General features: G+C 48.9%; 1 protein-coding gene across 4 annotated transcripts in view; it reads left to right on the forward strand.

The window, feature by feature from the left end:
- The window catches only part of FLNB (filamin B), a 73242-nt gene that overhangs the window by 13708 nt on the left and 46628 nt on the right, over positions 1 to 12906 (forward strand). For all 4 annotated transcript variants that reach the window (XM_059823259.1, XM_059823258.1, XM_059823256.1 and 1 more), the window contains exons 2-3: positions 10834 to 11082; positions 12068 to 12165. In XM_059823259.1, the coding sequence (XP_059679242.1) occupies positions 10834 to 11082; positions 12068 to 12165 (347 nt within the window). The remainder of the gene's footprint in view (positions 1 to 10833; positions 11083 to 12067; positions 12166 to 12906) is intronic.

Genomic DNA, 12906 nt, shown 5'->3' on the forward strand with positions numbered 1-12906 from the left:
TAATGCAGAGGTCACTCTGGCGTCTGGAAACCTCTGAATTACTCACTGCTCTTCGGCCTCACCGAGGCAGGGTTTTTTTTGCAGCTGCATCTCTTGCACCTTTTCCATCTCCAATGCATGCTGGTGCCTGAGGGTGGACCTTCCTGTTGGTCCCCTGCGCTGAAGCTTGGTGATGTTCCTTCAGTAATGTGAGATACAACACAGTGCTCATGAGCTGTCGCCTAATGCCTCTGCCAGCCCCGGGGAGGTCTTTGCAAGAACTAGCCAAGTTTTTAACCTTGATGGAACCTGAAGTGACCTGGTGAGATTTAGGATTACCTTAATCCTGCAGACATGGTTACAGCACTCCCATGCTTCAGAGACCGTTCTTAGTTTTGTTGTGTTACGCTGGCAGAAGTCTGACTCTGCAGCGGGTTTTTATCGGTTCAGCCTTGCCGATCAAGGCTTGGCTTTCTAGTCGTGTAAGCACATGGTGTGTTGTGAGGAGGTGCTTTTTTGTTCACGTGCGTGCATGAAACAACAACCTCCAGTTTATCAGACTCCTAGACAAGTATTTTGTGCTAAGCTTAGACAGTTTTGCATTTGACTAAAATTTTAATGCCTTACTTAAGGTGAAACTTGTTTCCTGTGAGTTGGGTAGTGGTGTTGCTGATTTCGGGCGAAGCTGTCCGCTCTGATGGGACGGCGAAGCCTTGCTGTGCCGTGGCAATGAATGTATTGACCCCTGGGGAGCGGAGACCGGGCATAGGATCATTCCCCTTTCACTCCCATCCCATGCCCAGCGGAGGGAGGTGTAGTTTGTCATGTCACTTGGTTTCAAAAGCTGAGCCAAGCATTTCTCCTTCGCCCTCCCTTCATCATTTAACAGAAATCCCCTTTCCGGCATGCTCACTCCCCACTGCAGGGACTTTCCTTCACCAGTCATTCCCGAATGATTAATCAGCTTGCAGTGCTCTGTCCCCACAGCTTCCTGGTGCTTCCCTCCTCCGGCGTTTGACCCCGGGGCTGTGGGGGCGAGCCGTGGCGGTGGTGCAATCCTGCAGGCCTTACCACAGCCCCATCCCATGCTGCCCAGCCCTTTCCGGGGGCTTTCCCAAGCCGCCTGTTGCCCCCGGGGTTGGTGCAACCAGTCTTTGGGGTGCTGCCAGCCATGCCGTCCTGGAGGACGGGGGTGCTGCTGTCTCACCCTGAACCGGGGGGAGCAGGAGCAGACTCCCTTTGCACAGTGAGGTGTGAAGGTGCTGCAAGCCCGTTCCTGCCCCTGCCACCCAGCTTCCACTCACTTCTCCCCCAAAACGCAGAGCTTTGCAGTCGAGGGCGCTGAACTCCAACCGTTGTGTTCAGCAGCGGGGCTCTTCCAGCGTCCCCGGCAGAGGCAAGTGGGAGCCGCGGTGCCCTGGCTGCTCCCGGAGCCGGCACCGGAGGGGCGGTGGGATGAGCTCAGCAGCGGGGAATGCGCTTTGCTGGGCGCAAGGGGGGGCCGCACTCACAGGGCCCATTGTCGGGGCGGTTTTGGCAATGATGTCATGGACGGCGGCGTGCCGCGGCAGGCCCCGCTCGCTCAGGAGGGCGGCCAGAGCCTGCGTCTCCATCAGCGATACGTGGGTGCGGGGAGCTGCACGTGGGGCGTGGGGGATTTACGAGAGTGGGGAGCGTTACGGTGCCTCCCACCCCATGGCCATCGGGTGCTCGGCCCCGCCGGTTAACGAGTCCAGCCGGGGTTTTGGGGTCGGAGCACGGCAGTGGCATGCTGGCGGGCTGCCCTGCGGAGCTGGCGAGGGGCTCGCTTGCTGCGAACAAAGCAGCACTCATGGAAACTTGCTGCTGTGCAAAGGCTGAACATTCAGACTCCTTTCCCCCGCTCCGAAAAGGATCTCGAATAATTAGCGCAGCGTTGTTGTGCGCAGCTTGACTGGGTATCTGCACTGTGGTCCTGCAGCTGCAAGCGGGGACCTGCTTGGCAGTGAGCAACTGAGTCCGGAACAGTCGGTGTGAATGACAGCCCTTTATTCTTCTGTGTTGCATCCTTGTTTGCTGCTAGTCCCATCCCAGTGGTGTGGAGCCCTCCTTGTGCTCGTGGTGGAGATGCTCCCCAGGAGCACTCGCTGCAGGAGTCGGGTGTGTGCTAACATCTCCTGCCTGGGGCTGTTCTTGAACATCAAATCAACACATTTACCTTCTCATATCCATAACTTGGTATATGGCTCTTAAGGCAACAGAAACCCTAGGTGTATTCAGACTGAAAGTATTAAGGAATTTGATCCTAAGCCACCCACAGTTTGACTTTTTTCCCCACCCACCCTAACAATTCCTAATTTTGAAATTCTTGACTTCTCTTTCCAACCCCCTTGGGTGTTTTCAGTTTCTCTTGGACAAGCTGGGTTGGTTGCTGTTGCTGTTACACTGCTGGCTTAAACTTGCCTCATGTTATGCCTTTCTCTTCTGGACGTGAGACCTAAGTGGTCTCTGGGTGCCCATTAAGAAGTTGGGCAGAGCTATTTTAATCTGTATTTCACTCCTGTGAGCTCCACTGGTTTGATTTCTTTTTATTCTTTTCTGTATTAAAAGTCTGTATGGTTTTTTTTCTTGCCAAACCTACACCGAAAGGACTGGATTTGACCTTATTGTTACAGTTGCCTGTTCCACCTCATGAGAGATCCTTTCCAGAGGTTCAACATGCACCATAGATGGTACAGGGTGATGGATGCTATAGTGGCCTGAAGCCCTCTGACTTGATCTGAATGGTTTCAAATCCAGTTAAAGTAAAAAGTGTTGAAAACTTCTGAGTTGTAATGTTTAATCTCTCAAATCCAAAGATGAGTCTTACAAAGGAATCTTACTTTTCTTAATAACCACTCACCCAGGTAAGCATAGAGGAGAATGGTTTCCATCCCCTTGCAAAAAGAAAAAAAAATACCGCAGTGTTTTTTCCATCTTCCTGTCTGTGACCAGATCAGCACTCTGTTCTTGCAGCCCTCCAGTGAAATGGCATTCCTCCTCTGAGAAACTTGCCTTGTAAAAAGCTTAGTGGATCCGCTGTGTGCGTGGTATCCCTTGAACTTCCTGAAGATGCGCTTGCTCAGGTAACGAATGCCTTGAGGCTGTTAGCGAAGCTGACCACCGGCTGTGTGGTGGCACGGTGCAGGAGCTCAGCTGGGAGCAGATGAGCTGAAAGCCCACTGGTATTCAGGTAAACTGGATGCTGAGGAACTGCTGTCCTACCGGTCACAGCACTGACTGCAAACACCGCTGAGAAGCGGAGATGCAGTGGGGCTGGAGCACGTTGCTGGCAGAGGCAGGTCACAGCTAGGAATCCACGAAACTGGCCAGAGTTCAGCCGCTCCGGTGCCAAGTCTGCGCAATGGGCACAGCCTGTGCTCTCGCTCGGTAAGCCGGCTGCGCGCAGCCCGACGACAAGCTGTGTGCTGAGCCCCGAGAAGCTGCGAGGTGGACCTGGGCTTAAGGGTCACTGGAGGAAATGGTTGCAGTATGTTCTCAGAGCACAGAGGAACCTGTGTAATTGATTTAAAGACATATTATCCCTACAGAGGATATCGCTAATGTCTTTAGCAGGCGCGGTAAGCCTGTGAACACATACTGTATGCTTCAGCAAAGAATTTCCTTAGACAGCTTGCTCAGCTCCATCTCATCTGCATACTTCTGTTTGGCGTGCATGCAGTGCGGAGCAGGGCTTCGGAAGAGCCCGGTTCAGTGTGGAGTTTTCACTGTTGCAGAAGATTAAGCCCTAATGAGTGCTTAATTTTTCTGTCCCCAATTGCTATAGCTGTTTAACAACAGGTGAGAATAATTAGAAGTGGGAAAGTAATCAGAAACTTAAATACCAGGATTTAAAATTCCTATAGTCTATATGTAAATGTTCCATAACTGAGATGAACTTTGTGCACTATACAAAGTTCCTTCCATGTCTGGAAATAGGGAGTAAGGGCTGTTGAGACTGCTCCTTTGTTTTGTATTAAGGACCATGTATTTGGGGTTTTTCCTCCATATAATGCACAAACCAAAAGTTTAAATGGGGAAAACATCAAGATTGGAGAGGGCTACTACTTCTTGGAGAAGCTGGATGCAGAGATCAGGGAATGTATCTTCCACATGGGAAGAGCAAAGCTGCTGAGATGACTTTGCTCAGACTGTGAACAAGCCATGTTGATTGCAGCCACAGCCAAGAAACTGTTTTTAAAAAATACATTCACTACTCAAAATCTGGTTTTTCAGTCCTTCATTTGCTTCACAAGACTTTGCACAGTCTGTATTGCTAGCTCGATTAGTAAGGAAGCTGTCTGCTGCGGGAGCTTATCTTGTTTCCACTAATTGTCCAACAGAAAATGACTTGCGGCTCTGCTGTAGGGCAGAGTTCAAGGAGTGTTGCCACAGTTCGGGTAGTACTTGTGCTTAATCTGAATGCAAAGCAGGCTTGCACATGAGCAAAAGATACTAGTCACACAGTTGTTTGTAACAGTGGATTTTTTTTTCAATTGTAGAATGACTTAGTTTTGTAGAGACCTAACGAAGGTCATATAGTTCAAGCCATGTACTCGGAGCAGACACAACTTGATCAGGTTGCTCAAGGGTACGCCAGCTGAATTTGACTATCTCGGAGAATGGAGACCTTATGGACTCTCTGGGCTTCTCTTCCAGTATGCGACAGCCCTCATGGAGAAGACTTTTTCCCAAAAATCTGCTTGGAATTTTCCATGTTGCAACTTGGAAACCCTTTTGAGCAGAGGAGTGAGGGGACTCCCAGTCTGCAAGATCTTCTTTTGAATTCCTTTTTTTTCCCTTCTGGAAAAGAGGAAATAAAGGGTGTACACTGGGCTGGGAAAAAGCACATGAAGTGAAGCTGTTCTGAACGATGCATGAGGTCACAGGAATTTCTCTTGCAGTACTAGCTCTTGAAATCAAGTGATGATGGATTGTAAGTCTAATAAATATTCTTACAGCTCTGAAGATGCCTAAAACAAAATTGTGACATGCCCTAGGTGCTTAGGTTAAAGGCAAAAGATTTTGAATTTATTTAGTCATGGATATTGTGACTTAATGGCCCTAAGACAGTTCTATTTAAAGAGCCAACATTGAGTGAGAGATCTTACCATCCTGCTGGCTATGGCACAACACTCTGGGTAGGGTTTAGGGGTCTCTACTGGAGAAGGTGAATTTGCAAGCTTCAAATCAATGCCAGGTTTCAGTTCTGGCACTTGCCCCTGGGGCAAATACGCAAATACAGAGGACCAAGCTCTGCAGCATTGGCAGTTTTCCACTTGGTAGGTTGGGTTGGGAAGTTTTTTGTGGCCCAAGCTGTAAAAATGACACACGTTTGTGTTGAGATAGTCACATTGCTGGCTCAGGCTGGTCACGCTTCTGGCTGAAGGCTAGGCACTTCAACGTCTTTCTTTGTGCTTTAAGGAGTGTGATATTAGCAGTCCAAGTGTAACATATCGTATTAATATTTAGTATAGAGCAACAATTATAAATCAGCTTGAGCTGCTAAAACTTGGTTCCTTTTCAAGAGTGAGACTGGTGCCATGTACTGCCGGCCTATGGAATCGCCATAATCCATTTTTTGGGCTGGCTGCCACTTAGTTAATAGGATAATAAAAGGGTAAGAATTACAATCTAGACTCAGAGGTGTGATGGGGGAAGCAAACGAGCTCTGGTTCAGTCTGTTTTCCTCTTTACCCTACCAGGCAGCCACTTAAATCCTAATAGCTGACTAAGAAGCAGGATACTCCTACATAAAACTTGATGTTGTAGACTATATATAGGCTTTTTTTTACAGAAGAGTGAGTGCTCGCTTGTTCAATGCTGGTGTTGATTCTGCAGAACAGCTTAAGTCTTGTTGGCAGGTTTTCCCCGGCAGTCAGCGTGCAGGTCCTGTCGAGCTGCATCCCGATGCCAGGACTTCTCGGCAGTGGCTCACTGCAGCCCGTCCCTGCAGACGGCTTCTGCTTGCGTGCAGCTGAGCGAGGGCTGCATCTTGCTTCACGGTGGTTGCTGTTTTGTCAATGTTGGATTGCCGTTGGGTACTTTTAGAGTTAGAGTTGCAGTAACTGAAGTTAAAATGCACATTGAACAGTGTACGTAGGAATGAAGGTTCCTGTTAAATCCAGACTTGAGTGTTTCTGCTTCTTGCCGGTTCTGGACCGTATGTCTAGCCATGATAACTTGCAGACTGCCTGAAAGTGGTCATCTAACAGCATTCACAAATTCGGAGTCTGCAGCTGAGTATCAGCAGGACTTGCATGCAACAGGCCCAAAACTCTCAGTTTTAGTGCAAAAACCACAAAACCAAACCCCTGCCCCAAACCCTCAACCTTTGGCTGTTCTAGATAGCGTTTCTAAAGTTGGTTGCCTGTGTTTCCAGCTGAGCTGAAGTACTGGTCTGGGGCCGGCGAGAGGCCCTGTGGCATGCTAGCCACAGATTCCTGCTTTACGCCTGGGCTCCCCATAAAAGCGTGTTCTTTGGAAGTCCAAGTCAAACGGCTGTCAGCAGGTATCCTGCTCCGCTGCCCGTGCGGTGGCGTGACTCAGCTCTGCAGGGACTTTGCTCTCCAAAGCACACATCTCTTGCCGGGTACAGTGAGCCGGTGGGTGAGTGTGCTCTGACATACATGTAAGTGCATCTACAGGTGTTAAGCATCATGACGTGAATAAAGCGAATTATGCAGATGACCACACTTTCTCCAAAAAAGGTTACATTAAAGCTGTCTACAATGGTGCTGTAAGGAATTTGTTCAGCCCTGCTAAATTATCTTGGCGGATGGGATGCGACAGCTCACTTCCCCTGAGCCGTGGGAAGGCGGGGATTGGCGGCTGTCGCCTGCGTGGAGAGGGCTCCTTTAATCTGCGGAAACTCGCCTGGTGCCATGGAGTAAACACGCATTCTCCATTTCGGCTGAAAGCAGAAAATTTGTTCCCATCTACCTAACTCACTGAAGCTGAAAGCCAAATGCTGCTGACGGTGGAGGAGCATCCCTGAGGGGCCGGGCTGTTGCACTGTGGTTCTGCAGCACTGACCACAACAAGTGCGCATCTCTAAGTTGTAAATTTACTCTGAGCTCCAGGGGAGCAATTGAGAAACATGGCTTGAAAGGCTTTGTGAAGCTGCAAAGTATAGATCATATGAGTAATAAGTATGCCTATAAGTAATTTTGGTAGTAGGAAAGCAGCGTTGCAAGATCTGCTGTTCATGTAATCTGTTTTCCAGCCTGGGGATGGCCAAAAAAAGTGTCCTGAAGCAGACCAGGGAATGGGGGGAATCCAGTGGAAAGCCAGCCAAGCTGGGGCACACAGCCGCGATGATTGTTGGTGCTTAAGTGTCATTGGAAACACATTTTTTTCACTGTTCCAAAACCTTGACTGTGTTACGCTGGCAGTGTGCACTTGGAGCTGGTGGGGGATGCCTGCAAATTTGGTTGTACTAAGAGGGTTTCAGGGTTCTCTGGGCCAGCTCTGTGCTCCTTGTGCAGGACCTGTTAATGGATGCTTCTCTTCCTGGGTGCCACTTGCATCTTAATGCCCAAGAGACCTCAAGGAGAATATACTGAATGTTTTTAGTCAGTTAATTAAAAAGGCAGCACTAAAGCAAAGGCTTTCCTGGAGAAGCTGAATGCTCGGGTGGAGCCAAGCTTTACACCAGTGCTTGGAAGCCAAGCCTGCTTTGTGCTGGATTCTGGCCTCTCCTTGAACATGGAGGGTCCTTTTATATTGTGATAGAGATCGTGAGCCCCAGCTGGCCAGGGGCTGAGCTGCCGGTGGGATCCTCTGTAGCTGGGAGCAGGGTGCCTGCAGGAAGGGCACACAGGTGGCTCTGCTGGGTGCTGATAAGGTCTCCTGTCCTGCCCAGGGCTTCTTCTCCCTCCCTCCTCCCCACCCCAAATGAAAGCAGACAAGCCCTCCTACAAGCAGGCTTGGAAGGAATTACATCATGAGATCCCTATGCCTGTCAGGAAGCCGGGAGGCTGTAAGGGCTTGCTGACTTTGCTAACAAAGTTCAGTCCGGGGGGTGGCACCAGCCCCGGGGAGGAAGAGCCATCCCGTTCCTGCAGTGACCTTTTCCTGTTATTGGGGCAGCGGCCCCGAGCCTGGCCTCTCTGGATGAGGCTGATGAGATGGGATATTCTTGCTCACGATGTGAAGCTGTCTTGTGCATGGGCTCTTTTTCCCCAGGTCAAGGACCACTGCCCAGCCGTGCCCCCGGAGACAGCGACGGGGCGCTGGAGGAAGCCCTGAGCACGCGGCTGGTTGCTGCAGTAACCGCAGTGCATCCACGTATAGATGTTATTTATGTGCCGTAAATGTGAAACAGGCTATTCTTTATCTCGAGTAACGTGTGCGTAGCAGTGTGCTCAAGGTGACTCTGTCCCACTGGCTTTCCTCCCTGGGAATGCTGGATGGCTTTCTGAAACAAGTGTACTTGTAGCATACTAAATCATCGCTGCGTCCACTCTAGTAAAAATGCCCATGTCAGTATAAATCCTAAACTGAAGCTCAGAGGCATTTCTGGTGCAGGGATGCGATGGCCGGCAGTGTGCTCTAGTGCCGCGGTGCGAGCGGGTGGTCCTGCCATGGGGGCTCGGGATGGAGGTGCTGCGGGCACGGGGTGCAGGCGGGCAGTGGGGGCTCGCACCGACGGTCTGGTTTTTGCACACTGCAGCCCTTAATTCCAGCTTGCAGAGCTCAGGCGTAGTGATGAGCCTGCTGGCAAGCTTTGGGTCTCTCTCTCATGTAAAATGCATCTCTTCCTTCTGCTCTGATACTGTTTGTTTCAAGAAAGCTTTCCTTAATAGGTTGTAAGGGAGCATCTTCCCTCCACTGACTGATTTGCAGCTGAGCTGGAAAGAGGGGGGGAAATGGGTAACAGCAGGGACTGTTTAGTTGTCGCTAGTAGACACACTGCTTACGTGATGCAGACTTTTACCTTGGAACCTGTAATTAAAACCCAGCGGGGCTTAATCACCTCATAGCTATCTATTGTGTATCTTAGGCTGGATGTGAAATCAGCAGTGAGCAGTCAAGCGGCAGACGCTTATCATAATCCTGTAAGATTAATCAAAACTGATGTTAAAAAAATCCAATAGAAAAAGAATCCGAGACGTTAAGTATCCAGAAAGGCCAAACACCATTCAAGGTCTGGAGTTACAGTATTATCGGTTCAGGACATACTGCCCTATTGTGAAACCATATAAATATTAACCACTTTGCCTGAGCATTAGGTTAAAGGGAACACCCTGGTGCTTACTGTTCTTGGTCGCTATTCCGTATAATCACTTGTTTTGAAAGTCAGGAGATCTTTTTGTATCGATAAGATGGTGTTGAGTTGCTGCTGCGGTCTCTGTAGCTGAAGAGGAGCAAGTAAGGCATGGCCAGTGGATGTTGGGCATGGTGAGGCTCAGCTTGGAGGACTCTACCTGTTGACACTCTGAATTTGAACCGGAGAAGGCAATCGAAGTATTGAACACTCTTCCTTTGCTGACTAGGACTCAATAAGATCCTTGTACAATTATTCTGGTGGCATGAAAGTGAGTTTATACTGCTGTAGTATGCTCCAGCATCTGCTCTGGGAGCTGGAGAGCAGACAAAAGCTTCCAGGTCGCTTGTAACTTCTATGGACTAAAAAGGGGTTTCTGTAACATTTTTCATTGAAATGGAGGAAAGAACAAAAAAGTGCTCTGCTGTAACGTGTTGCTGTGAATGAAAGGATCAGACAGGCTGAGGGCATCCCGAAACATTGTGGAAGAGCCCTGATTTGAGTGAGCTTGGACAAACTGGAGCTGTTACAAACATAATACAACCTGAGTAGCAACTACAAGCTCCAAGGGAGTGCATCCAACCTGTGACTCACTAAAACCAAAGTAAACCGCAAAAGTATTCACAAAACTGTACAGGTCACTTTGTAAGGTCAGACTGATGCAGAAAAGTATCCTGCCCCTTTAGACAGCTTCTTACGACAATCTGATCTTGATACGCAGCAGCCTTAAACTTAGCTGCATGGTGTGTCTTCAAGTAGAGCTGTGGTGTGGCCGCTGTGGTGATAAACCTTTGCTAGGCTAGAGCGTGGCATGGAAAAGCCAGAGCTGGCTTTTCCTTTTCTTCCAGCTTTGAATTTGTAGCGTGAAGGGATAACTTCTTCTGCAGGCAGGAGCGTGATGCTGCAAAGGACACCCAATGGATGCCCAATGGACCTCCGCTCCCCGCTTTGCCGTTTGTACCCAGGTCGTGATACATCCGGACTTTGTTCTAATTCCAAACTCTGGCTTTGTTGGACTTCATCGTATAGCATTTTTTTTGGCTAATGTTTTTAATGCAAACTATTGATGTGTGTGGGGAGGCACATTTCTGTATATAAATGCAATTTCCTAAATGTTGCTTTTCGGTATGCCCTGGGGTGTTTCACCCCTGTTGTGATGCTGTTCTTCTGAACTCCATCACATGCTGTTTGGCCTCTTTCGTAAGATACAAATGCCATGAAAAATACCAGGTGGCACTTACCATCCAAATGCAAAATACCAGAGATCTTAAACTGCCAATTCTCCTAAGCTTAACGTTGTAAAGCTTCAAGGGCAAGTCACACCCCCCTTGGAGAGCACTGAGCTCTCAAGACCGCTGGAGAGCACTGAGTCCTTGGACTCTTCTCTTTCCTCCCATCTAATGCAGGGCATGAAGAATGGTGTCTCTGCCTGAGGAAGCGCTTGCAGTGACCTGGGTCACTTCTCTTATCCTTGATTACCTGGACATGAGTGCAGGCACAGTATTTTAAAAACATGCCTCTTTCCTTTAGGGTGGGAAGTAATCAGTCATATGTCTTTTGTCTTCCAGATAGTAAAGCCATAGTTGATGGAAACTTGAAGTTGATCCTTGGCCTGATATGGACCCTTATCCTCCACTACTCCATTTCCATGCCAGTGTGGGAGGATGAAGGTGATGATGATGCAAAAAAGCAGACTCCTAAGCAGAGGCTGCTGGGCTGGATCCAGAATAAAATTCCTTACTTGCCAATCACAAACTTCAATCAAAACTGGCAGGATGGCAAAGCACTGGGGGCTCTTGTTGACAGCTGTGCTCCAGGTAAGTCCTTTTGCTGTGATGGTCAGTGTTTTCCTTGCTTGCTGTCCTCGTGGCTGCTCTGCTCTTCCTATGGGAGGAGGTTTTCACTGCTGAGCTGGAGATGGGAATGAGGCTTTCAAGAAAACCTGAGTCCAAAGAGGCCAGCTGTGGGAAGCAGCAAGTTGTAAACTTGGCCAAGAGAAATACCGGCCTAAAGCAGAATGTGTGATTGCATTATTGGAGGCGCCACATCTGAGCTTTGTATTGGGTGCAAGGGACAAAGGCGCAAACGCTGGCTCCTAAATTTAAGAAAGACTTGTTCCCACAGCAAGTGCCAACAACCTTTCAACTTCAGGGCGCAGCAGGAGGCTTCGTGTGTTCTCCTGAAATAGCATTGCAGAGGGAGCACAGAGCAGCCAGAAGCTGCACACTACCTGAAACTTCAGTGTTTAGCAAGCTGAGGCTGTGCTACTTCAGGCGAGTAATGTGATGAAGTGTGAAAAAGGCACAGTTCCCTCACCTTCTTGTAAAACAGCCTTGCTAGTGCAATTGCTGGTGTTCATCTAATGCAGTCTGGGGTGCTGTGGCAAGTAGTTGAGATTTTCTTTTCCAAATTCACTGCAGGAGAGCCCGTGAACCATAAAGGATGGCTAGATGTATTCGTGCCAAATTTGGAGTGGTGTCTTGCACAGCTTAAATTTAAAGCAGTGCAGTTGTGCGGCTGACTGAAATGCCATACATCTTTAGTTGATAGGCAAGGTGGGAGCAAGTCTTTCTGAAGTGGCTGTTACTGCCTGTACCATAGGGGTCCGTGGAGATGCCGGTTGTTGTCTCAAAGCGTTTCAGTGAGCAGCACATGCTCATCTTGTTTTGGTTACTTCTGCAAAGCTCTGCATGTCTTTCTGTACCGCAGTGTAATACAAGCAGCTATGGAGTTTGTACTTGGTTTCTTCAGCTAGGGAAGCTCCTTTGCAGATAACACCTAACAACTAAAACGTGCTTGCAGGCCTGTGCCCTGACTGGGAGACCTGGGATCCGAAGAAACCCGTTGACAACGCTCGGGAAGCCATGCAGCAGGCGGACGACTGGCTGGGTGTGCCGCAGGTAAGGCTGTGCAGGCTGCCTGCGGGAAGCACAGCGATTAGCTTCGTACTTGCAACCAGCTTGAATTTAGACTGAGGAAAGCAGGTGAAGTTGCTTGGACACTTCCAAAAGTTACAGTTTACTCATGTAAAACTGCCCGAGAAGGGGCGAATTGTAGAGAAACGCACTATTACATTTCAGAGCTCTGGTTGTAAGATTTTGTGTAGGTGTCTCTGCTGAAGACAGCTGGTGTTGCAGCATGTGGGGTAGGGGGAAAAGTGCATGTGAGGCGGTGCCTGTTCTGTTAGTCCATGAAGTGAGTTTGTTTTGCTGCATTGAATTCCACGGGAGAAAAACTCACTGGCTTAGGAAGTCACCTGCAAAGATGACTTTCAAACAGAGAACAATGTATTTGCAAACCGGATTGTTTTCATGCTGATGAAGTTGGACAGGATTGCTGAAGTCTCTGAAGCTGTTGGAGCAGCTTGTATCATGGGAGCAGGAGAAACTGGTCACAAGTTTCACTTTGCAAGCACTGCAGTTCAGAGCTGTAGCACACAGAAATATGAATTGCCGATTCTTTCAGTTTCAGTTATCCCCATGTTGCTTTTTGAGGGGAACATAGCTACCGTTGTCTTGCCTTGCTGCCATTTAGTTTGTCACAGTCTCCTGGGAGCCCCTAATAATCAAGGCACAAAAAGCACCCAAACCACATTGGGACCATAACGAACTTGATTTTCTTGCCATGAGATAAGAAATGAT

This window comes from Gavia stellata, chromosome 12, assembly GCF_030936135.1.
Source record: "Gavia stellata isolate bGavSte3 chromosome 12, bGavSte3.hap2, whole genome shotgun sequence".
NCBI lineage: Eukaryota > Metazoa > Chordata > Aves > Gaviiformes > Gaviidae > Gavia > Gavia stellata.